The sequence below is a fragment of the Perna viridis genome, chromosome 13 (genome assembly GCF_037379345.1).
Source record: "Perna viridis isolate PV_CMFRI_1.1 ecotype Kerala chromosome 13, ASM3737934v1, whole genome shotgun sequence".
NCBI classification, from domain to species: domain Eukaryota; kingdom Metazoa; phylum Mollusca; class Bivalvia; order Mytilida; family Mytilidae; genus Perna; species Perna viridis.
Window position 1 is genome coordinate 3454948 of NC_142457.1, and position 27213 is coordinate 3482160.

At 34.5% G+C, this 27213-nt stretch overlaps 2 protein-coding genes across 2 annotated transcripts; one reads left to right on the forward strand and one right to left on the reverse strand.

Moving 5' to 3' along the window:
- The first annotated feature begins 563 nt into the window (after nt 1-563).
- On the forward strand, nt 564-2817 carry LOC148599268 (uncharacterized). The gene is made up of 2 exons (XM_088557213.1): nt 564-687; nt 2022-2817. Exons 1-2 carry the CDS (start codon nt 564-566, stop codon nt 2138-2140), a joined length of 243 nt encoding a protein of 80 aa, XP_088413339.1. The 3' UTR covers nt 2141-2817.
- A 651-nt stretch (nt 2818-3468) lies between these two features.
- Nucleotides 3469-26376, reverse strand: LOC148599269 (uncharacterized). Its single transcript, XM_088557663.1, has 6 exons — nt 26297-26376; nt 14870-15591; nt 11685-11852; nt 8199-8369; nt 7592-7756; nt 3469-5023 (listed from the first exon to the last, which is right to left on the reverse strand). The coding sequence occupies exons 2-6, from the start codon at nt 15588-15590 to the stop codon at nt 4383-4385; spliced, it is 1866 nt and encodes a 621-aa protein (XP_088413789.1). The 5' UTR covers nt 15591; nt 26297-26376; the 3' UTR covers nt 3469-4382.
- Nucleotides 26377-27213: the final 837 nt, after the last annotated feature.

A 27213-nucleotide genomic window follows, 5' to 3' on the forward strand; every position in this document is an offset into this window, starting at 1 on the left:
GAATGCTGAATCTGTGTTGAATTATCCACAAAATCATGTGCATGATAATAAACAGTGTGAAAATGACACTCCCACAGCTCATCCATCTAAATCTAAAAATTCTAAATCTGATCTAAACACAAATGTTGAAAAGGAATATAATCCAGATTTCATGGACATGTCTGTTAGTGATATAAACAAATACATCAATGGTCAAGAAAATAAAACACACAAAAGAGAAATTTAACTGAAGTAGCCATGTTTACAAAATTCCTGGAAGAAATTAAGAATGAAACCAGAGAAATACACACCATACCACCAGTGGAGTTGGATCCGCTTCTAGCCAACTTCATTTTAACAAAATGAAAAAAAGACGGGAGAGTATGAACCTTCCTCTTTACGTGGCATTATTGGTAGCATAGACAGAAAACTTAAGCGCTAAAAATGTGAGTATTGTATTCTTTGAGAATGATCCAAAACAAATGATGTGTTTAATTTGACAAGGCATGCTTTGATGGAAAAACAAAAAGTTCTTACACAACAAGGGAAAGGGAATAAGCCCAAAAGATCACGGCCAATTATCGATGAGGAGACCAATATGTTGTACGAGAAGGATCTTGATTAACACACTATGGCTAAATAATACAGTTCACTTTGGGTTGAGAGGTGTTAATGAACACTATAGTCTCAGGTTTGTGATACAGACATGTACATGTATTAAACAATATTTTACTCATTATTGGAACTTTTCAAAACTTTGCATGTTAAATGATGTCAAATTCAAATATATTCAAACAGAAAATGCCTGTTCCAAGTGAAGAATATAATCACATTGTATCATGGACATCTATCAATTATAAAATAATAAATTTTAAAGCTTCAACATAAATGTGCATAGTATGACATGTTCACTACTTTGAATACGAAAACAAATACCATACATTTATGGTTTAAATTCAAATAAATATTTTCATAGGTTGTGCTTAGAAGGATATTCTGTAATTACGGCTCTTACATGTACATGTAAATACAGAGAAAAAAAATGTAGTATTGTAGAAAAATCATCATATGTCAATTTACATAAATGAGAGAGTTATAATTGTGTGTCGATTTGCACTACATGTAATATATATATTGAATAATTCCATTCTTACACTTCTCATATTAACAATCCAGTGTACACTTGTTCATGTAAATACAAAATATACATGTACATGTATTTGATTATCAGATCACACATACATTTTTATTCTGATTTAAAAAATACTTCAACAATTCACTAATATTTTACACTCAATTGAATATTACTATTCCGATTTTATAAAATAGATTTGTAAGAAATCCATATTCGCACAGGATTAGTATTTGTTCACATTCTCCTGTCAATAACTTCATATTAAAAATGCAATAAATACTAAATAAAAACAATTTCTATTGGCATCTTCATTTTATCCACATATATCACCTGATATGAATATTAATACCTAAACATCTCTCTTGTTCCCATAATTAATGCTGTCGCAACATTCCACGGTTCACAGATAGGATTCGACAAACACAATCCAACAATGTCATTGCAGAAGTCCATACATGTATGTATGGGTAGTATGTACTGGTAAATACTTCCAACCACCAATGGAAATCTGCAAAATGACAAATATATATATTAGTTTTCTGGAGTACTAACAAACATTAAGAAACAAAAATCAACTGGTACAACATTTTGTTTCATCAGATGTGTAGTGTTCATTAGAATGAATAAAGGCTGGTTTATACTCTGGTAGCGACAGCAACATAATAGCAAAACTGACTGGAGTAGCTTCATCGCAGCGACATCACTCTCATGATGAACTTGATTTAACTTTTCTGCGAAGACCAATTATTACAGGTTGCGACAGTTCGCTGTCGCAACCGAAGTATAAACCAAGCTTAATGCGCGCTACAAAACATGATGGAAAAGCTCGCTGAAGCTCGCTTTATTATGTTTCTAAAGCTCGCGCAAACTAATTATTAAGTTTTTTCTAATAAATATTATCTTCCAGATGGGGTTGATCTCACTTTAATGACAGGATCTGATGGCTGCAAATATCTCGAAATGAACGAGCGACAGACAAAAACAAGAACAGGAGAAAACATTTCAGACATCCGTGATGTCACTTAACGAATGTACGAAAGCTTCAACCATCGCGATCCTGTTGCATTGTATGAATTTTATTAGTCAAAGCGACCTTTGACATGTAGCGGGCCGGATGGCCCATTTTATCTAGCACCTATAACAATTCCCACGGAGGACAAACGGTCAGAATGTTAGTTCATCAGGCAAAAAAATTGGGAAAGAAAACTTTCATCCTTGATGAAAATTATGATAGAGAAAGCCGGACTAATCAAAGACAAGAGATAAACAATTCAAAGTGCTTGAAAATATCTAGGCAGTAAATTAAGGGAAAATGACATTGATGCAAGAGATATAATGCAAATTTATGGACACAGTCTGTTAATAATTACAGTGCCATGCCCGAGAATGAACATAAACAAAGTTCTAATATTCTCAGCAACACAAACAGGTTAACAGCGGCAATTCACGAAAAAGAAAACATACCTGGTGCCCGAAACGTGTTGCCATCGTCAGTTCCTCCGCCGGTGTTTGTTCCTTCGCAGCCCACTATACAAATGCCTCAAAACTTTCCTCCGATTTCCGTTCAACATCCTCACAGAATCGGTCTTCCATCGTCATAGATTTGCTCCCAATCCCAGTCAAACCATCGAGTAACGTCGATGTTTTATGGCGCCAGTCTCAATGTTGACACACTTTATGTGAACATGAATCCGCCAAATCAAAAGTGACATTGACCTTCCTCACAAAATTCAAAACCTTGATATTCTTAAAATCGATTTTACAACATTTAGAATATTTGTATTTATTGTTCATATTTTGATTTGTCTCTTGGAATTAAATAAACTTTAATATATTGCTTATTTTCTTCACACAGCTTTGGTGCGGAATAAATTTCAATGTTTATTGAGTCATGCGTATTAATTTTTTTCTTTGTGTATTCGCCTTGGAACGGGAGAAATAGCTCGGCCGAGCCTCTCATTTCCTACCGGTTCCGTCGCCTCGTGGTCATCATATATCTTCAATAATTTTCGACAGTGTACTTATATTGTATATCTATTTGTTTCACGTAATTTTTTGTTGTTGTTTGTTTTTGTTTTGTTTTTGTTTTTTTAACTAAGGCATTTTTTACTACTATATGAGTAATCAATGGAACCAATTCAATGCGTAACAATTCAATTACATAAAATGATCGATGAATGGTTTAATTAAAAGGCATGCAAACATATCGCCCATTATGAACCGCTGACTTCTGTATGGTAATCCCTATATCTATATGACCCACTGCCCATCCTGGTTCGTTAAAGACATATGGAAATATCGAACACTTCTTTCCCGAATAAGTTTTCTTACATTTCCACATACAATGTCAGGTAATTAATTCTTTATTTAGTTTTTTAATACTTTATTTTCCTAAAAGGAATACAGCATATAGGTATACATAATACACATTATAACAAATTTCATAGCATACATGTACACCATATAGATACATGTACACCATATAGACAAGTCAAACAAGGAAATTTGTGGAGTAATAGAAATCTTGCTTAACACGCATAGGAATGATGACATCACTGACGTATTTTTTCAGCAAACATTAAATATGTACTTAAATTTTTAAGTTATTTAACTTTTTTTTACAGATAATAATTGAACAAGTTTATAAATTGAGGGATTTCACTAATAATGATTTTTATTATTTTTACTGATGTATTTTCTTCTAAGTTCAGCATATTTTTAACATTCTAAAATAACATGAAATTTATCTTCAATTGAATTAAATTATATTGCAGTTCATACACGCTCTGTTATTTATGTCAATATGGTAAAATCTACTTGTTTCTCTATTCAAGTTATGAGCACAAATTCTATATTTACACATATTCGTTTTTAAGAGGGTATACATGGAAGTTACAAGAAGTGGGTGGTATATGGCAAACTTTGTTTTCAATAAATTTTTCATCCATTAAAGATTACTAACTCGTGTTAGAAGAATTGAATGTTGGTTTTTAATTTGCCGAAAGGGTAAAACGAAATAAATTACAAATAATACACGAGAAACTTTAAGATAAAGGGAGATATCTCTATGATCTGTGTTGTGATTTGATGATTGGGGAACTTTGAGAATAATTATATTCTGAGTCATCCACTTTCGATACATAAATATGTCGGTTCTTCTTGACTTCACAATGAGTTTACAAACAAATTGGTGGGATAAATTTACCCTGTGTGACCCACATCATAGTATCAGTCTGGTTTCTACATGGACGGACTTTAAATGATATCGCTATATGGAAAAAAATGGAAAACTGGTGAAATTTCTTGCACGCAAAATACGAAGTTTTGTATTAGCAACGCTTCCCATTCCTCCAAACATGGGACAAAGAACACTTGTCGAAACTACACCGTCAAAAGTATGGAAGATGCTAGAGTTTATATACATTATAAATCTATTGTTCAGTCTATCAACTAAGAAAGCCAGCTTTCCCGATTTCACCAGTCCGATGGAAACGTAACTTATCGTTTTCAACCTATATTCGCCATTAAAGTCCCGTGCCTGTAAAACTATTGCATTGATTTTGTTATTTTTATACATGATAAAGGACCAGCCCTTTATTTTTTCGTCAAATACAAAAAAGGAATTATCTGTTCTTTCTAGTTCTGCTAACCCGACCTCAAAAACAAGAGAAGAAAATGACGGATTAGTAACGATCGTGTAGTTATATTCCACTTCATAATAAACAATATGATTATCTCTCACACAGAAGTTTGCCATTACGCCTCTGTAGACCTTTAATCTTCCGTCATGACTGTTTGGTGTTTCTGCCGTGTCTTCATCACTTATTGTTTTTTCGTCTTCCGATATAAACAGAAATCTATGAGTCGTTGTGTTATCAAATTTCATTTCAATAATCTCGCTGTCCTTCTCTAAAACACAAAATAAAAATATATCCTGATTACCCAGCTACTTTTGTTTTTTGTTTCTTCTTTGTATGTTTGTTTGTTTGTTTGTTTGTTTTGGTTTTGGATTTTGTTTTGTTTTGTCTTTGTTTTTTTTTCAGTAACCGGAACTAATCGGACATTAATTTGCCTCTAAGCCAAACGAAAAAAATCGACAAGTACCGAATCGGTTTTGGGGGTACCTTGTGCCTTACAGTACACGTCAGATAATTGAAAAGGGCTTACCTACTAGTGTACTTATTACAACTTTTATACTATACAATATAAATATTACCAGGATTTCCCACATAAAACAGTTCATAAGATTCCAGATTATTGTTAACGATATATTAATACGATGACTAACTGGAAAGAGTGAATAACCGAAATGTTATCACGTGTGATGAAGAACGTCTAGATTATTACGCACACTTCCTCACACGAGTTCAAAATGTCCTTACCACGAGTAATTTAGTTATTCATGAAAACCAATTGATTATCATATTTATTGTATGGCTTTGACCCATAACTTATTGCTATTTTCAAAATAAAATTTTATATTTTATAATCTGTGGGTTGGTATTTGTGATAGAGTAATCAAGGGAACCAAGGTTATAGCGGTAATCAAAAGAATGTAATCCAGGGACAACATGGAAAACAGACATACACAACAAAGAACATAAAGTAACTAAAGTCATACATACAAAGTAACAAAAGCAAATGAGCAACTCGGACTCCACTAAAACAGGGAGCATGGACGAGGTGCACCGGTAGGGTAAGCGTCCTCTGCTTTTCTAGAAACACCCGCCGAGTTGCTCATAAAAAGACATGTCCAGGGTAGACAAACGAGGACAGGAGAACTATGACCCGTTGAATAAATCAGTTTTCAAGGTGAAGATGGATACACCATAACGATCCACGAGTTCATGATAACGACCATAAAACTTCTGTAGTGATGACTTCTTGTAGCAACATAACCCTGTTCCAGAAGCCTATTTGTTAGAGTTCTAGCGCGATACAAAAAGTATTTTCGTAATTTCGGCAAGCTCTGGCATAACGTATGAGTTGTGATATAAACACTCCATACGCAGGTGCTGAAGGGATGTTGCCACAGATGAAAGGAAAGTTGACAATTCTGAATACAAGTCATCATGTTTGTCGTAAAGTTTGGTCAATAGTTTTCCTTTATCATCGATTTCTAAGTGTAGGTTAAGATATGAGGCTGACTTCACAGTGTCTGTAGTATCCTTTATCTCAAGTTCTTTTGGGTAGATGCGATGTATCAAATCCCGGAAATTAGGATTGTTTAAAGATAATACGTCATCTATGTAGCGGAAACTGAGATTTGAAGGATCTAGCCAGACGATGTTCTTTCTTTCTGATCAGATCAGCTATAAAGTCAGCCTCATAAGAGTGAAGGAATGTGACGTTTTGGCGGGAGAGAGTCCTAGAGTGAAATTACTAAACCAAATTAACACTGTGAATTATCGAAATTATTTACACAGAGAATATAAATTATATTTCTGTGCTACTATAAGAAAAACCGATGAAGAATCCGCCCGATTTATAACTTGATGTATAACCCGCCCGATGTACAACCAGTCCAATGTATAACCCGCCCGATGAATAACCCGCCCGTTGTATAACCTGCCTGATGTATAACCCGCCCAATGTATAATCCGCCGCCCGATGTATAACCCGCCGTCCGATGTATAACCCGAGCGATGTATAACACGCCGCACGATGTATATATAACCCGTCCGATGAATGTCAGTTATTTCTTGATACTCAGTGTATAATTGAATTTTATTTGTAAATAATTTAATATTCTTTGCAACAAGCGTTCATTTATTTTTGTACATTCATTATTTCATTTATTTAATTGTTCTTTTTTTTATATTTTTGCTATTATTAATCCATATATTTCTATTAATTCTATTTTAATTTTTTTTCTTTCATCATTATTTGTTAATATTATTGTTTTTCATGGTTCGTCTATTGTCCGTTTAAACGCACGCTATGAGCGTTCGTCTATCGTGCGTTTAAACGCACAGTAGAAGCGTTCGTTTAGTGTCCGTTTAATGAGCGTTCAGCGTGCGTTTGGGTATGGTGCGGGCAGGAAACCTAAACGTCTCAAGGAGTGTAAGTACCAGTTCTTATGAAATCCATACGCTGTCTATGGTAGAGGTGATTCATCGTGTAGAAAACCCCTCCAAACAAACGATGCTTTTTCGCTTTTGATATACAAATGCTAAATCTTCAAGTAACGATAGCCCTTTCTGTATTCTGATGTGTATTTTTTAGAAAACCATACATGATTAACTCTAACTAAATCTAGCCAAAGTAAACCTTGTCAAGAACAATAACTCTTGTTATGACCCAATTTTTTACACAATTCATATAATTCTATCTCAAAAGCGCAACACCTGAATGACAAAATAAGACCAGTTATGAGGTCTGTAATTATTTCTAAATTAGATACGAAAGTTAGTTTGATGGGTTATCTGCATAAACCACCTACATGTACTGTCTAAATTCTATTTTGAATATACGCACCTATACATGTCTTGTTGTTAAGACAAGTTTTCGTATCTTGTTTTTCTTGTCGCTCACAACCGCTGTCGTTGCCTTGCCCAAGATATTGTTTTATCCTGTACTGCGTTCCAATATCACAGGTCGCACTACATGAAGTCCAAAAACTCCAACTTGTCCAAAAACAGTCTGCATTCAAGACAACAATGATGGTAAGCTTAGAATGTGGGTGAAAAGCCGACTGAGAGTATATGATCAGTTTGACAATTATGAACTTTTTACAAGTTAAGGTCACCTGACTTCTAGAGAAGAAGGCTAAACACAGCTAAATAATTGGTAAAACCCAAAGGCCAAAATTGGTCTTAACACATGTGGGGCTAAAATAATTTCCAAATTTGAATATTACCATATTCACTTTAGAAAGTACATATATAATAAGAAAATGTATACAAGTACAATAATTCAGATATACATGTATTTTGCTGATTATGGTATATAAACACATCTAATTGAATTAAATTATAAGAATACAAACGCACATTGATCTTATGCCCTGTTAGGAATCAACTGAAGAAGTTTAATCTTGAACCTCATTTTAATTTAGTACTATTTCACAATATGTAGTACTTACTTATACAAGCTGTAAGATTACAAGGTCTCGACTCAGTGAATTCGTCATTTGTACAGTTGTGTTCTGCCTCTCCACTGTACTGTTTAATTCTGAGTGATGTCCCCTTACCACAGGTGGTACTACATGGTGTCCAATGAGTCCATGCAGTCCATGAGCATTGGTGTCTGTCGTCTGGAAACAATATTGAATATGTCCAATCATGCAGTCCGCATTGTAAAAATTGAAGTGATTATTTAAAAAAACACTTATGTGTACACTGTATTTGCTATCGCATACGTAGAAATGATGTCACTCAATTTCTTCAGGGGCGGTTCCAGAGGGGGTCCGGGAGTCGGATTCCTTTTTTTGTCGAAAAATGTACAGTCTCGGGTCAAAAGTATTTCTGCAATATGGCCGACGTCATTCAACGTCATTTACTTTATACCACTAAATAAATCAATAAAAGGGCATTTTAAAGACAAAATAAATGAGATACTAACTTTAATATTTTGTTATTGCACCATTGGCTCTCAATACACGACGAATTCTAGTTGGAATAGAATTATATAATGTCCTTATATAGACTGGTTCAATGTCCATCCACACACGTTTAGACTCCCTGATCAAGTCCTCCTTCGTTTTGATCCTGTGCACCACCTTCTGTAACCGGATTTTAATGTACCTCCAAACATTCTCAATAATGTTGATATCTGGGCTTTGCGCAGGCCACACCATTCCTTTGATATCATTGTCTGCCTTCCATCAAATCGTGTGTCTAGATCGGTGGGGGGTAGCATTGTCATCTTGGTAGATCCACCTCCCTGTCGGAAAAGTTTTAGCCACAACTGGCCAAAGATGTTCATCCAGAATGTCTGTATATTTCTGTGAATTAATTGTCCCATTCACTGGTACAAAAGTTCCAACACCGTCAAATGTTATACATCCCCAAAACATAACACTCACAACGGGACCGGCTGTGTCGTCACCCTTCTCTCCAAGGCAAGAATTAAACCACTTTTCATCGTCTCTCCGCAAAATATGAACTTTGCTATGCTTTCCTATACATATTTGAGTCTCATCAGAGAAAATTATATTCTTCCAGTAATTGTTCACAGTCATATGAAGCTTTGATTGACACCAAGCCCTCCTTTTGAACCTGTTTCCATCACTGATCACAATTTTCTTCTTCACAACTCGTTTTTTGAATCCATAAAACTTAAGCCTCCTCTTAACAGTTGATTCATTTACCTTAACTGGTGTTCTCTCATTCAAAAGGTTAGTAACATCCTTTAAGTTCTTTCTACGCTCCGTTTTCACTATCCGTAGCAACTGCCTGTCCGTCCTGGCGTCACATTTTCTGGGTCGACCACTTCGTGTCCTGTTTTCTTCATTTTCACGGATCCGATAACGTTTTAAAAACTTTTGAACTGTAGAGGGATTCAAACCCAACATCTGAGCGATTTTTCGTCCACTATGTCCATCTTCATCTAATTTTACAATGCATTTTTTCGTATCAACACTCATCTCTTTTCCTCTCGGTGCCATTTTTTAGCAGACGACAAGTAAACAAAAGAGAGACAACTCTATGCATCCCTTCGATTTCCGGAAAATACTCTATAAATAGACCTTTTAAAAAACCAAATCTATTTTCACTTTGTTACAGGTCATGACAAAAATATCGGCATTTGGTTCACGCACCTGTCGGGCACGGATAACGTCGGCCGCCATTGTGCGGAAATACTTATGACCCGAGACTGTAGTTACATGTAATTTAGCCTGGACCCGTTCCCTTTTCTATAACTTCTATGATTCCCCTCTTCCTTTTCTGGAACCCCATCTGAACCCTCCTTTAAAATTGTCTGATCCTCATAACGGTATTAAATGCGAAATAAAAGTCATACTTGGAAGTACTGAGAGCCTAATTTTAGTCTGACACGAAGTCACATCTTTCTGACCATATAAAGTCGATAAAAAGCGTTATCGCGTTTATTACAGGTATATATGGTCTTCATTGTTTATTTAAATATTTATTTAAACTCAGATACTTTTTTTTTCGTTTCCGACTTTACATTTAGCCAGAAAGACGACCGATCTCACTAATTAGCGACAAGAAGTAACAAGAACTATCAATATGTCCAGAAAAAGTGACAAAAAGATTTTTATACACATTTGTTTACATATGCTTAGTACATTTAACTCCGCTCTCTTACAAATTACACCTACCTCAAATTACACACGTTATTTTTCAATTTCACGAGTCAGTTCTTAATGAAAAATATAACATGATTTTAGGCTTTGCATATGAGGAACGGAGCAATTTGTACTCAAATAACATTTATCTCTGTGGAAAATGCATGCTGTTAGATCACAGTATTCGAGACCTCCTGTAACAAATGATGTGCGTCTGCGTTCCAACTTCAAACAATCTCATCTTAACTGCATACGTTACTTCCAAACTACGTCACTTCCGACAGAAAGATTGTTTTGACCGAGGATCTGTGTACGTATGTAGGACGTCACTGTTAAAAAACATCTGGTAACAAATCATGTGTATATCCCTCAATTTACATACAAATAACATTATCGCGTAAAACACGGTCGGTTTCTTTTAAATAAAGGGCGACTATTGATTCTAAGTGTACTAGTGATTATTATCACAGGGATTGGATATGCGCCTAGTGCAGGGGGAGTCGAAGACTCTACTACTGCCGCTGACTAGCCTACTTGTAGGTGAAAAAGAAAGCCGAGTGCATAAGTCTTTCTTGTCAGTACAAAGCCTCTACCAGTCTAAGACCTCTACAGTGCCTCCTCGCGACAGCACACGGTAACTAGGGTCTAGTATCCTAGGCTAAACTGTAGAGGATCTCGGAGTATCAAGGACCCTAGAGATGCAGTGTGTAGACCCATCGGCGTGTGGATACGCCCTAGCACTCATCAACCTTGATCCAGCTATGGGTTAAATAGCATCACACTACTGCCTTGTAGAAGGCTTTGGACAGTCAAAGGCTATGGGAGAAAACCCAGACAGAAAATCCGTAAAGATGGTACTCGTTAGCATGGTGATGCATCCATCTAAGGGAAGGATCCCCCTACAGAAAATCTACTGGTCCTCCAAGTTATGGGGGTTAAGCTCAGGGCTAACAACCCTAACTTGTAAAAAAAAGATATGTTACGGAAACAGCAACGCTGCCCTACATGCCAGTGGCGTAAAGGGCAGTAAGTAAGTAAGAAATTGATTCTAAGAGGGCGATGGCAAATTTTGTGGGTCGGAATATTTATTTTGAAATGTCCTGGTCAGAAAGGTATTTTTTATCTAACCGTAGCAAGATTATTTATTTCTATTTTTTAAATTATCTTGAGGTCAGCAAATCTTTATTTATTTCTCGAAGGTGAAGGCCAGAATAGTTTTGTTCTAAGAAGAGATATATATATATATATAAGTGTGTGTATAATTTGGTTACAAAAGACGAAATCATTGTGGTGTTTTCCAATACAAAATGTGCTTACATATACAATCTGATGAGACGCATGGCGTAGATTCTATTACGTCATCCTCCAATGAACACTCATCCTCGCCAGTGTACTGTTTCAGTCGGTAGGAGGTCCCATTGCCACATGTCACACTACAGGATGTCCAACTACTCCACATTGTCCACGAGCATTGTTGTCCGTCGTCTGAAAGAACATGAAAGCGTACCTCTGAGACTATATGTCAGTTTGAAATAAAAAAAAAAACGCACCGAATACATTTAATTTGAAAGTACACGTATCAATAAAATCATTACAGCCTGGGAGATGTAACATTATTTTATTTCTACTATCAGCAATTACATGTATAAATGTAAAAACTGTGTATAAAAAACTCAAATAATGTAACATACATGTAGAAGCTGCACATATAATATAGCAAAACATGGCTTAGTCAATTGTTAATATGGGCAAATTGGAGGACCCTTCTCTTATAACGTAGCGTACGGTGTTGGTGTCATTTTTGGTACCGTCGAAATCGGCAAAATTTGACGTCTTTTTTGTATTGCGACGTAGTACATCGTTCTATAACTGTTACATGTAAAAAGAAGTGTGCTTAATTATTTTTTTTACATATAACACACATGACATGTTTTATTATTTAATTATCCGATTCGATATTAATTTTTCGTACGTTTTGGTCAATTGAAATGATCAGATTACATCCTGATATGGTAAATTGTTTGGCATCAACCATTTAAAAATGATTTGAAGAAAATTTTATCCTATGAGAAAAATGTTAGGAGTTAAGTAAACAAATTTCGTGATGCGAAAAAAGTAAAACACGCGCACTAAAATAGATAGCCAACTAACCTACAAGCAAAAAAGTCAGTAGCACCACCCCATCCCCTTTCCCCCGGAAATCATATTGTAAAAGCGTATAAAATGAATCTTTCCTATTTGGTTTTATATCTCTAATGCATATGTATGTTGATATTTCCGAATACATGTACTCGTTTAGGAACTTTATAAGGTCTGTTGCTAAACATAAAACATTGCTAAACATTTCGAGAAAACAAAACCTTGACAAATCTCTTTCTTTGAGAAAATCTGAAGGTGAAATCTCCCGTTTTTATTATACGACGAAAAAAAATTGCGGTCGTATAATGTTATGGCGCAGTCGTCGTCCGTAACATCGTCGTCGTGGTATGGGGACACTTTGTTTCCGTGCGATAACTTTAGTTGTGGTTGACGAATTGTTCTGAAATGTTGATACTTTTTATTGTTGTTAAAATTGACGTTAAAAGAGTTTGTACGTCGCAAAATGATAAAACCATGGAGGAGGATAAATACATTTTTATGGATATGAAGAAATCGACTCAACACCATTTGCCTTTTTGAACAATTCGTTCTAATTTCGCATGGTGTACGCGTGAAGAAAAAAAATATACAAATTTTAGATTTTGTGACATTTAATTCAAAATTTCATAGTTATTAGTTCACTCAAAGCTAACGAAAAAAGCTTTTGATAAAGACCGGGTAGCACGCAACGTGTAGAAAACGTCGGGAAAAAGACAACGTGACGTCACAACATACGTGTGTATTTATCTACTATTAGACAATATAAGTCATTATTTTTTTTTTAAAATAAACATGATATTCTGAATATTTAAATAGTCCTTTAAGCGTGAATATACTTTGGTAAAAAATACTATTCGTTGTTACATTTTACAACTGTAAGCGAGGAAGTAGCGAATGACCAACGTCGAAAAAATTCAGATTTGTGACATGGTTGAAATATGGACAAAAAGACTGACTGAAATTTTATATATAATTTAATTGGGGTTATGTAATAAATTGTCAAAATAGTAAACAAAAATCCCGATTTAAAAAGCTGTTCGCATAACAAAAAATGTCTAACGTTTTGTCTTCGAATCGTCTTTTTTCCATTTTTAGAATGTCCACATCAAAGGGGAGATATTTGTGATATTGTAATATGCTTTGATCTTATCATTACGTCATGAAAAATATTACATCGTCTGCAGCACAAACTGCTCTTTCCAAACATGTTTGTTTTATCGAAATACGCCAAGAAACAACTTAGATATATTGGTGAAATGGAAAGCAGCATTTCTTAATGTTACCCGTCCACATATGAAAATGGACTTTCTTGTGATCAAACAATGCTTTCCCTCCACAATTAACGGCATCTTTCAAAGATTAATGATTGTAATCCTAAAACAACAATCATTTTCGAACATTTTAATATCGATATTGCCTTTGATAACTCCACATTCTAATAGCAATATTTCGGTTTTCGTAACCAGCCCCGGTTCAATCGAATGTGACATCAACAATGTACGAAACGTCTACCCGTTACTCCTTCTATACCACTGAATGGAATTGAATGAAATTTTCGCAGAATCTTTATTAAATGATCCTATTGTGCACCTTTCGTTTTAGATTTTCATCCAAATCTTTATGGGGTTTTACATAGTTAAACATGGATTTTGTCATTTGTTTATATGGTTGAATTAGGGGACCCATCACTTATCCGTTACTCCTCCTATACCACTGAATGGAATTTAATGAAACTTATTTTTTATTAGGTGTTCCTATAGTGCACCTTCTATTTTAGATTTTCTTACGAATCAATTTGGGGGTTTCATATAGCAAAACATGAACTTTGTCATTTGTTGATATGGGGACATGGGGGACTCATCTCTTATCTGTTAATCCTCTTATACCACTAAATGGGATCGAATGAAACTTTCACAGAATATTTATGACAGGTTCCAGTGGTGCATCTTTTATTTTAGATTTTCATCCGAATCAAATTGGGGTCTCACATAGCAAAACATGGACTTTGGCATTTGTGAATATGGGAGGACCCATCTATCACCACTTACTCAGCCTATACCTCTGAATGGAATTGAAAGAAACTGACATAATCTTAATTAAAAGTTCCAATTGTGCACCTTCTATTATAAGTTTTGATTCAAATCAAAATGGAAGTTGAAATGTGCATGCTATCAAATAGGGAGTTGGGGTATCAAGTTAGAGAACATTGCTCTCAGTTTTTCTAGGTTTTATTATTTAGTCTCCGTTTCCTCTGCTTGGTCTTAATTGCTTATGATTTCGTATTAAGAGCAGTTGTCTTTTATGTAAGTTGGGTAAACGATGATTGTAAGCTAATAAGAATTTGGTTCAATGATAAAGCTTACCAGTATATCTCTTCGCCACAAAGAAAGTAATTGTTCCAGTTATTATGGCTACCACTATTACAGCCAGACATACAACTATCATAAACCGACAAGGATAGCGCGAATCATCAGGTCCCTTTGCAAGATTATCGTTAGCAAATGTAGTAAATGCTCCCATCTGCCCCTGCACACTATCCTCCATATTTGTGTACACAGGCGACTGAACGTGGGAGAGACTGGTGTCATTTCGTGGTGGACGTCTCTTATGAAGCGTCACATCGCTGATATGTGTGTTTTCCTGCGAGGATATACAATTGTACCTAGGCGATTGTGCTTGCGGTTGCAGCCCTCTTTGAGGATCTGGTAAATCATTCTGAATAGGGGAGTACATCTGTGTAATTGGAGCGTCAATTAACTGTGTGTAACGTTGATCTTTCTGAGAAGAAGTGTTATCATATTGTAAAGGTGCTGCCAAAGCATTGTCGTGGTACTCTGGGAACTGTGATGCTATGTCGTCGTATTCTGGGGAATTCGGCAATGCCTTGTTAGAATACGTCGGCGATGCAACTTTGTCGTATTGTGGCGACATAAAAGTAGGGTCATCGTATTGATGGGACAGTGCAACTGTATTTTCGTTCTGATATAGCTTTGCATATCTGTCGTTGCTCTTATCATGGGGGGTATTGTTGTTTTCATCTTCATAACAGTCATTTGTGTAGTAATTTTGTTTTTCTGTATTCATTCTAAAAGATATAACAAAATTAAACAGTATAGTTATACTTGTTTGCGTGTATGTTACATGTAACTTTCATGCAATTGTAAACGAACTTGTAAACAAATGTTTCGATCATTTGCGAATATTTGTGCAAAACAAATAGTTTTTGGTTAAGCTAGCTAGGAATGGCACTATGTAAACACGCTGTACAAAATGAATGTATTTAGAATACTTATATCATGATTTCTCCAAACAGATTGAATAACTTTTGAACGCAATTGGAAATGATGACCAATGGTTGTGTGTCTTTGATTTTGGTAGTAATATTAATTGCCTACTATCCATTACTATTTTTGTAATATGCCACGGAATACGCGTGTGCCGTGGTAAACGTACACTGAACATGTGCATGCGCATTGAGTAGGTGTAGCATAGCTTCTATGAATGTAAAACTAAGTACAACATACATGTATTATATGACTTTCATAGTCCTACATGCAGATCTGAACAGCCTAAAAGGGGCAGCATCATGTTGTAAATTGTGTAACAAATTAATCTTTAAGTTACTTATATTTCAAGGAGTGTAATCAAATTAGAAGTTTTATTTTCATTTGGGCCTTCTAAAACACATGTAGAGAATTTTGGAAGTATACAGCCAGCCTTAATCAGCTGCACTTGGGAGTTGAATCTTTAGCTCTGTCTGTTATAGAGTGCTGAATACAGAACGAATTGTCATGTGTTAGATTCTCGCAGCAACCACCAGGTGACTTTTCCCACAATATGCGCTGCGGGCAAGTCTACTGTAGAAGAAAATTTGAATCAGGGTTTCATAAGATGTTTTTGAGACCGGGTTTACTGATCGTCGCAGGTACAGTGGATAATGTGTGTCCCCGGTGGTTGCTGACTCCCCCCCCAAAAAAAACAAAAAGAAGGGAGAAGGGGTTAAGTGAATTTTGAACTGGTATATATATTTTGCCGGGTTAGATGACCACATCATTTCAAAATACAAATATTAAATTCAAACATTTTTTTTATACATTGGTACCATAAGAAATAAATGATTTAATTACTTACTTATTTACCTCAAACCGTTCTGCGATTACACTCTGTGATTCGAGTTAATAGATCTTACCATATCAGTGAACATAGTTTATCAAGAACCTGAGAGGAACATGAAACACCCTTTGAACAGTGTTCATTACATACGTGTACATGTATATCCATGTAATGTGAACTTAAGAAGGTTGAAGATTAGGATTGATTGGTTTCAGTGCCACACAAGAGCTTTACCGGAAGTCTCACTTATATCATGGACAGTTGTTTATTGTTTTTTTATACATTTAGGGGATGATGTGTTAATTTTTTTATAACAAATATTTCACAAAATTTGAGTTTGTTTTATCAAACTGCGATTAATACATTAAATACATTTCTCTAAAGGTTGAACAGAATTGAACATATTAGACCTTGATGTATACACGATGTATACTAGACACAGGCCTTTTCTGTTTAACATTTAGTTGAAATAGTTAAACAAATAAAATATTGAATTAAATACTTTATCTTTCAAATTCCTTCTTCTGTACATCCATGTGACGGTACGCGTATCAAATTGTAATCGTATAAAAGGCAGCGGTGATAACCAATCGAAAAATGGTCCATCAAAATGACTTATTTACAACTTATAATTTACAACTTCCTATATTTAATGGAACCAAATAAAACAAAAACAACAACAAAAAAATACGAAAAAAACAAACATCAACATAAAAAAAAACAAATTAAAAATAACTAACATGTACATACGAATACATACATGTACACAAACACACAAAAATAGTTTACAGTTGGCACATGGTTTCGTCCATAGCACTGTACGGCTTCACGACTGGTGACCTTTTCTAAATGAATTCCTCGACAGGAAACAACCTTGTAAATCGTTCTTGCATTCGATACGTTCATCTCCTTTGCGAGTATACCACAAAGTGACAGAACATTCTTTTTCGTCTCTACTTATAGTTCTCAGAACGCAAGAACACATCCTAATTTTCCCACGGAAAAATGTTGCTTCTAAATCTCAATATGATGGGAGTTCCCTGCTTCATGTCGATCAGCAAAATATCCGTGGGGTCTGGAGGTGGTATACCTGTATCAAGTAGTTTGTCTTTTTGGCAAACATTTCTTGGGCCATGATTATGGCCTATGATAAGTAATGGGCGTTCAGACTGATGGTACAAATGTAGTGTGATACTTGTTTTTGTTGAACTTGTTTTAGACCAACAACATGACACTCATTTTTTTTTTGGTGAGAATATTTTGAAAAAAATGGCGGGAGCTCGATTCATTGGCCGAATTCAACATATCATCCAAGACAATCACGTGTCTTTCTCTGGGATCCAAGTTTAAAGTTTGGGATAAAGTCGACACCCTCTAAAAATCATCTAGTCTAGGCATCATCATCTGTTTCACGTTTTGTACGAATCGGCGTACACACACATCTTTATTCCACTTCGGTGGGTCCTGCTATGAAACTTGTAAAGGGATGAGCCCACGGCATGAAATGATCGTCCAAGTATCCCTCGGGTACGGCGAAAGCAAGGGGATCGTTTGTCGGACTATGAAAAAACGTTTTCGCCATCTGGGTTCTTGGGAAAACCACGCTAACAGACCAATAAAATCCATTTATACATGTACATCCTGTCAAGCATAAGGCAGCTTTAGAAACACTGAACCGAATCAACAATGCATACTTGTTTATCGGACTTCTATAACAGGAATACACCAAGATGCTTTGACGAAATAAATACACCAAGATACTTTATACTAAAGAAGTTCATTTACGCCGAAACCCTTATATTACGATAAAAGAGATACGCCGATCGATCCAAAAATAAAACGTCAAGCTCGCAGTATCACAAAATATGGGTGTAAATAGAAAATCTGATATGACGTGCTTCAGAAATCTTGAGACCACAGCCATGGTTAAAATGTGATAAACATCGCTATCGCTCGGGGTAAAACAATGTGATATTATCGTTCAGCCCCTTGTAAAATAATTATATAATGGACTATCCGTGATTTATGTCTTTAAAACTACAAAATACGAAATGTAATAATATTCCACTATTGCGGATCGGGACGTATTGGTCATTATCATACTGTTTGAGAGTGGGAAACAGAGAAATTCGGATACAGTTAAAATGTATAAAACCATGGTCAGATCTGAAGCGAATAAAGATTTACATCAATGATAGCACAATAAAGCAAGTAAAATAAAATAAAATAAAATTCCACCCCGCTAAACTAACTTTATTAACGCATAACTTTAAGTACAGTATTTCTCGATTTTACAGTTACACTAGTGTAATACCTATTTAATGGACAGGTCGTGTGCCCACCTGAAACTGCTCGGCTTAAAAAACACAACACTAAAGCGGGGCAATTTTTGAAACCTATTTAAAATGCGTTAAGATGTGCTCCCACCTAAAACTATTCGGCTGAAAACACACAAAACTGAAGCGGTGCAATTTTTCAACCTATTTAATGTGAGAAGACGTGCGCCTACCTAAAACTACTCGGCTGAAAACACACAACACTGAAAGAGGCCGACTAAATAGATTAGGTTCGTTTTGCTCTAAATGGTGTTTAAATATCTTAAAAAAAAAACCAAACAAACAAACAAAAAAACTAGTTTTGTAAATCATGAAGGCATTCAAATTATCACTTGGGTTGTTAATCTTTTGATTGCAGGTACAGTTTTGAATATTTGGGCATTACATTAATACCCAGTGGTAAATTCATGTTAGGATGTACACAGGCAAATGTGCCACACATGGAGTCATTTGGTTTGCATCATATGATTACCATATGAATTGAGCACCATATGATAATCATATGTTTCAGTTAACATATGATAATCGCATGAATATCATATGATAAACACATGATTTTAACAAACATATGATTATCATATGTTTTCAAGCCCATATTATAATATGAGAATCATAAAATAATCATATGTCTGCCACATGATAAATATCATATAATTTTCATATGATTATCATATGAATCGAGCACCATATGATCTTTTATGTCCAATACTGTTCTAATTTATTTATACTTAAACAATGGAAACTATTACCTAAAGCAATTAAATACATTTTACCAATCTCTATAAAGTGTCAGTTGTGTACATGAATTATTAGTAAGACAATTAAGCAAGTACCAACGAATTCAAACCTATTTAGTCTCTTGTCATAGATTACGTATTATTCAATATTACAAATATTTCTTTCTTTCGATGTAAGTACTAGATGTCAAATATTTTTAGCTAATAAAGCCTTTATAAAGAAAATAGATAAATCCTAGTATCAAATGTTATTTGTGTTTGGGAAGTATTTTGATTTGAAGGAACAAAGAAAACTATTTATCTTCTTTGTTCATATGTAAAATTCAGATAATCCGTTTACTAAGGACGCTAATAAATAAGATGGGATGATTGACAAAAGCTTAGATGGTCAGCAGGTATTTGATGGCCACTGAAATTAATTATGGAAAGTAGTTTTAATTACTATTTGGCATTTGATTGGCGAAAATAGAAGAAGTTCTTAAATCCAAAGGTCATGTGACTAAAATTTCAAATATCCAAAATTATGTTTTAGCGACACTTGATCTTTGGAACTTGAAAATAAAACATCATAACTTACAGAACTTAAGAAAATGCACTATTTTTTTTTATAGCATCCATGTTTTGACGTACACCCCTCAGGGATATGCAATGCAATACTAGTACCAACACACATATTCTTCAAAAGTCTAATTTTACTGATTACTTCAATAAGTTTAACTTACAGAAATTGCAGAAATGATTGAAGCCTTGAGACTGAGGTATCCATTTACAATGTAGCTATATTGTAATTTAATATCTTAATGAGTAAACATCCAATTCCTAAAACTCAACATGTTAGACAATTCAAAGCATTGTGCAACTATTACAGGAAATTTGTGAAAGATTACTCCAAAATTGCAGCTCCAATGAATGTTCTATAACAAAAAGATAAACCTTTTTCATGGACTGTTGCATGCCAAGAATCATTTGAAACACTTCAAAATGCTCTTACTACAGTTCCAATTTTGGCCTTCTCCGATCTTTTACCTTGGCATGTGAAGCCTCAGGGTCTGCTATTGGGTATTTTTTAGGGCAGGTGGATGAAAATAAACGTTAAGGTGTTATTCCTTATGGTGGGAGAGCTTTAAAAATGAAGAGACAAATTGGACAATTAGTGAAAAAGAATTTTTGGCAGTTTTGAAGGGATAAAACAACATAAAGTTTATTTATTAAACAATACATTTACAGTTTTCACAGATCACAATTCATTAATATGGCTTCATAAATCAAAAGATACGAATTCTAAACTCGGGCATTGGGCTTTACAATGACAGGATTTTGATTTTGCGATCATTTATAAAGAAGGGAAAAAAATCAGAATGCTGATGTAATTTCTAGAATCCCATATCCACCCCAATCCCCTGAAGGACATGAATGAACAAGAAAATAATGACATAGGAGAAATTCCTTATCATATTGTCAATTCAATGTTATAAAAATGCTCTCAAAATGAAGATCAGAATATTAATGATGGATACATTGAAATGAGATTTGTATATGGACACGATGATCCAATAGTTGCTTCAATTATTGAACATAAACTTGACAATTTATCAGATGTTGCAAAGTTGCAACCAGAATGCCCAGAATTAACTGACTTCATTACATTTTTAGAAAATGGCACTTTACCAAAATGTGAAAAGAGAGCTACATGTACAACTGTATATTTTAATAACGATAACTATAGACTAGGCCAACATGGCGAAATGATTCATTAATGGTGGCCTAGAACTAAAGGTGTACCTAGAATAGACGCAATGATAGAACAATTAGTTCTTCCTAAAATATTAAGGGAAGATGCTTTACTATCCTATCATGACTGTGGCCATACAGGTATTAAGAAAACTTTTGCAGCTTTACACTTGAAATATTATTGGCCAGGATTATACCAACAAGTTTACTTTTATGTAATATCTTGTGATAAATGTCAAAGAGCGAAGAGGTCAGCACATAAGCAGCCAGCTCCTCTAATGCCATTGCCTGTAATTGATACTTTTGATCGTTGGCATATTGATATTTTGACTACACTTTCTAGTACAAAAGAAAATTATAAACACATTTTATTGATAGTTAATAGTTTTTTCAAAATGATGAGAGGCATTCCCCCTTAAAACCCAGGAAACTAAAGAAATAGCCCATATTCTTTACCACAAAGTGTTCACAAGATTTAGTTGCCCAGCTAGCCTGACCAGTGATAGAGGTCAATTTTTTTGCTCACAGCTTACCCAAGCCCTGTGTGAGCTTTTTCAAATTACCCGACAACATACTAGTTCATACCATCCCCAGTCAAACTCAACACGTGAACGTATGAACAGTACTATAGGTCAAATTCTAAGAACTTACTGAGATCAAAATCAAATGAATTGGGCAGATTTAATCCCAAGTGTTATGATGGCTATAAGAATGTCACCAAATACTGAATCCACAGGGTTTTCCCCTTATCATATGGTTTTTGGAAAGGAGATAAACATACCTTTTGATATTTCTTTTCTCCCAAAAGACAACATGTCTAAATCTGGTAAGGAATATTTGCATCAATTGATAGATCATTTGAAAATAGTAAAGAGTAACCAAGGGAACCAAACTTATAGCGGTAATCAAAACAATGTAAACCAGGGACAAAAACCAGACATGGAAAACAGACATACACAACAAAGAAGTAACTAAAATCATACATACAAAGTAACAAAAGCAAGAGCAACTCGGACTCCACTAAAAGCTGGGAGCATGGACCAGATGCACCGGTAGGATAAGCGTCCTCTGCTTTTCTAGAAACATCCACCGAGTTGCTCATAAAAAGTCAAATCCAGGGTAGACAAACGAGGAAAGGAAAACTATGACCGTTGAATAAATCAGTTTTCATGGTTACACCATAACGATCCACGAGTTCATGATGACGATCATAAACTTCTGTAGTGATGACATAACCCTGTTCGTTCCAGAAGCCTATTTGTTAGAGTTCTAGCGCGATGCAAAAAGGTTTGTATGGTTTCGGCAAGCTCTGGCATAACGTATGAGTTGTGATATGAATACTTCATACGCAAGTGCTGAAGGGATGTTGCCACAGATGAAAGGAAAATTGACAATTTTGAATGAAAAGTCATCACATTTGTCGTAAAGTTTGGTCAATAGTTTTCCTTTACCATGGATTTCTAAGTGTAGGTCAAGATACGAGGCTGACTTCACAATGTCTGTAGTATCCTTTATCTCAAGTTCTTTGGGATAGATGCAATGTATCAAATCCTCGAAATTAGGATTGTTTAAAGATAATATGTCATCTATATAGCGGAAACTGAGATTAAAGGATCTAGCTAAACATTATTCTTTATTTTGGATCAGATCAGCTATAAAGTCAGCCTCAAAAGAGTAAAGGAAAAGGTCAGCAAGTAAAGGAGCACAATTTGTTCCCATTGGAATGCCGACAGTTTGTTGAAAAACACGTCCACCACACTGGACAAATATGTTGTCGATTAAAAATTCCAGCATTTTGTAAACATCTTCCTCTGTATTTTTGGAAAATGATATGGAATTATTTCTTACAAAGTATGAGGATTCCCTACCAAAAACTATATATTTGTATCTAGGTGTACCATCTTTTTTGGGAAAACAACGATGTATAATGTTTTTAAGCCGGGATTTTAACTGAGTATGGAGAATAAAAGTATACAATGTTGAAAAATCATAGATTTTAAGCAAAACTTACATAAATCTCAAGAAAAATCCAAACACTATTATTACAAACTGTCAATTGAACCAAATTTTTGAGTAGGTGATAGGGTCCTGCTTCAATGTATGACAGTTCCTAAAGGACTTTCGACAAAATATGGATTTGTTTATATTTAACTTTTAATTCTATTTACAAGTTTCCAATTTCAAGTTATATCCGAAATTATAGTCTTTATCATAAAGCCTTTTTATAGGGTAAAATAAATTTTATTCATTTCTCCTGTTATAAATTTTCTTTAAATACTAAGTATCATAATTTCCTTTCTTATAAAATATTTACTATTTTATTTTATCAAAATTAATCGTACTGTGGGTTTCTTTTAATGGAAATATAAAATTTCCATATTTTGTCTATTTTTCTCTCACTATACTGATCTCAATCAATAATACTATCGAGCACCATTCTAAACATATTAGCAATTGCATCTGACCCAATTTAATACACTGTTTTGAATAAAAATACTGGGGGCCAGTTCTTTAAAAAATGACGTGACTTGTTTTTGTGTAACAGATAATTCACCCAACTGATAACCATAATTCAATGAATTAACAACAAAAAAAGTTAAATCCTTCCAATAAAATTTTAAAAAAACTCAAGATGTAAAACCATCAGAACCTGGACTCTTTTACTATTTTTCATCTTTTGCAAAGCTTCAGGAGCCTCTTGTACTGAAATAATTCCTTCTAAATTATTTGTTTGTTCATGCGATAAAATGGGAACTTGAGCATTACTGAGGACATCCTTTAAATCATTTAATGAACAGGAGTTATCTCTCTTAGTGTACAATGTCTTATAAAATTACTTTAATTCATGAAGAATATCCTGCTGGTTCGTTTTCACATCTTTTTGAACCTTAGGGATAATTTTGCTCATAAAATTTCTGGATTCAAGGCCACATAAATAACGAGTACGGTTTTCACCCTCCTCAATCCACTGAGTGAGTGATCGCACTAATTTACCTTTTACCTTTTTACTTCTCAGTTGCTCAAGTTCTTGTTGTTTCATCTCTAATTCATCAATGAATGTTTGATCAACACTATTTTCTAAGTGAATAATTACATTTTTTAAATCAGTTTCCTTTTTCCTTCTTATAACACTTGTGGATACAGACTGGTATTGCCCGCGGGGCAAGTATGGACGCAGACTGGTATTGCCCGCGGGGCAAGTATGGACGCAGACTGGTATTGCCAAAAGAGCAAATTTGAACATACATGTACATACAATTTGTCATGAACGTGTTTGCATAGTCTCTAAAACTTTTCCATTTATTAATATCAAAATTGAATTATGCATTATGATAAATATCCATCAACATGTGTTACTAAGCATCTAAATGTCTGCCGATTGTTTGTTTTTGTTTTTCAGAAAAAGAAGAAAATAAAGCCAAAGATGTTTTTTTTTCTTTCCTAGATGAACAAACAAAGAGTTAGAAATGCTGGTTGTCTATATTTTGAATCGATTGTAAACACACATGACGTGAGTGTGCTCTTGGTTGTGGATAATATCTTTTGTTATTCTGCACTTCTGTTATTTTTTGTTTTGACCATCGCCATAAATGAATGAATGAATGAACGTGGTCACATGACTAACATAATTTCCCCGAATACACCATGAACCACATTCACGGGTATGACTTGCCCGGGGACTGTGTAAACGCTTCGGTGCTTTACACCGTCCGTGAGAGACCCCAAATGATAGCCAAGGGCGTTACGAAACCCCTGAGCCCGTCATGAATTACAAATACCACATATGAATGCAAACCGGGTCTAACAGTATTTAGTATATATGTTTGCACAAAAACAAAAACTAAACCAAATTAAAAGTATTGGAATTGTCAGCTGATGGTAAGCGTCTCTCATATCGTGCAAATGACTGGCTAAAACTGTGTTACCAACAATTGGGGATTTTTGTGGTTTATATCCAAAGACAGTCGAAGTATGAACTCAATTGTCTGCTAGAAGCAACTATGTCATAGCTTTATAATGCACGAAATGAAAGGTGTAACGGATATACGGAAAGTGCTATCGTTTTCAACTTTATGGATATAGTATTTAATTAGAATAAGAAATATTTTACCTCTGATTTCCACTAGAAGAGTTTCTAGAGAAGCTGAGAATTGATTCTAAAAATATCTTGTGTTTCTACCTTTTCTACAAAATTGCGATAATAAACAAGTAAATACAGTAAAGAGTTGTTGAATTTAAGGGTTAAATTCAGTACAATCATGGAGTGATCAGATCGATAGTTAGAATTTATTGCACACCCTTTCAAACTATTTAGAATGTTTTCTGTAATAAGAAGGAAATCTAATCTTGCTTGCTTAAATGGAGTTTTCTCTCTCCATGTATACCTGAGTACATTAGAATATTGGGTCTCTCAAACCTTGACAATTAGCTGATAGAATATTCCAACCACACATCGTTCTTTGGTATATAACAATATAAAAGATAATATTGAAGTATAAATACTAGTACAAACTTTCAAATACAACTATGTGTGTATGTCAATAATCATAGTTAAAAACAACTGAAATTGTAACATGATACACACACAAGTATGAAAGTAAGAAGAAATAGGTACAAGAGTGATACAAAACATATTTCAAGGGCCAAAATGGCCAAAACAGTTGTAGCATAATTTTAACTGTAGGACAATTGTACTCTCAGTTATGCAGTTTTTAACTATCAAAATGCATACAATAAAGTAAAAATATGTATAAATACTTAATTAGTAAATCTAAATACACATACCATAATATTTAGTAATTAAACGTTGGTGTTTACAAAATAAAAATACTGTTCTGTTCATAAGTGTACTTTAACTACTTTTCAACTCTACCTTCTCTCCTGAAGCCTTGTGTGTACATCATCATATAGTCAATATTTTAGTTGTAAACCATCTCCAGTTCTGCCATATACTCCACAGTTATAATACCACACAGATTCAAAGCAGTTCATGTTTCTCAGTCTATTAATCAGTTCCAGGTTGGTAATTTCTCAGATTTCTTTGGTATAAGCCGTGGTTATCCTTTATCACCTTATCTCTTTTATTATTTGTACAAAGATACTTGCAAAAGGATTCGAGAAAATGATAACATTCATGGTATTAAGATTACTAGGTTGGAGCATAATCTTTCACAGTTTGCAGATGACACGTCTTTGATTTTAGACGGCAATGAAAAGTCACTGCAAGAATCGCTTTTAGAATTGGATTGATTTGCTAGTGTATAAGGGCTAAATATTAATTATTCTAAAACAAAATTGATATGGATATGTAGCAAGAAATATATTAGTGATATCTTATGTTCCAATAGAGATCTTTTCTGGGATGTGACAAATTTTAAACTTCTTGTGATACATTTTGATATAGATCTTGATAGAATAGTTATGGTTAATAATGATAAGAAACTTATCAGGTTACACATATTATGAAACAATGGTAATAAATCTTACTGTAATTTGAAGAAATAATTGCAGTAATACATTTTATATCCCTGTTTTTGACCATCTGATTGTCTCTCTGCCAAATCCTTCAAAAATATGATTTCTCAAATCAATGATTTATCGTGTGAATTTGTGTGGAACTCACGTACATTTAGAGCTAAGCGAGATGTTTTGGTCAAGGATCTTCATTAGTGGGGACTCAAGACGCTAGTTATTAATTCATTTATTCCAGCCCTGAAGTCAACATGGATTAGAAGAATTTTCCAGAGAGATAACAAGCACAGTAATATTGTTTTACCAAATGTTCATAAA

Coding starts and splice junctions, on each gene's coding strand:
- LOC148599268 (XM_088557213.1), top strand. CDS start 564: ATGAGGAGACCAATATGTTGTACGAGAAGGATCTTGATTAACACACTA. Junction 688..2,021: donor CAGGTTTGTGATACAGACAT/GTACATGTATTA, acceptor ATTATCTTCCAG/ATGGGGTTGATCTCACTTTA.
- LOC148599269 (XM_088557663.1), bottom strand. CDS start 15,590: ATGAATACAGAAAAACAAAATTACTACACAAATGACTGTTATGAAGAT. Junction 11,853..14,869: donor TGTGGCGAAGAGATATACTG/GTAAGCTTTATC, acceptor ATGTTCTTTCAG/ACGACGGACAACAATGCTCG. Junction 5,024..7,591: donor TAACAACAAGACATGTATAG/GTGCGTATATTC, acceptor TTTGTGTTTTAG/AGAAGGACAGCGAGATTATT.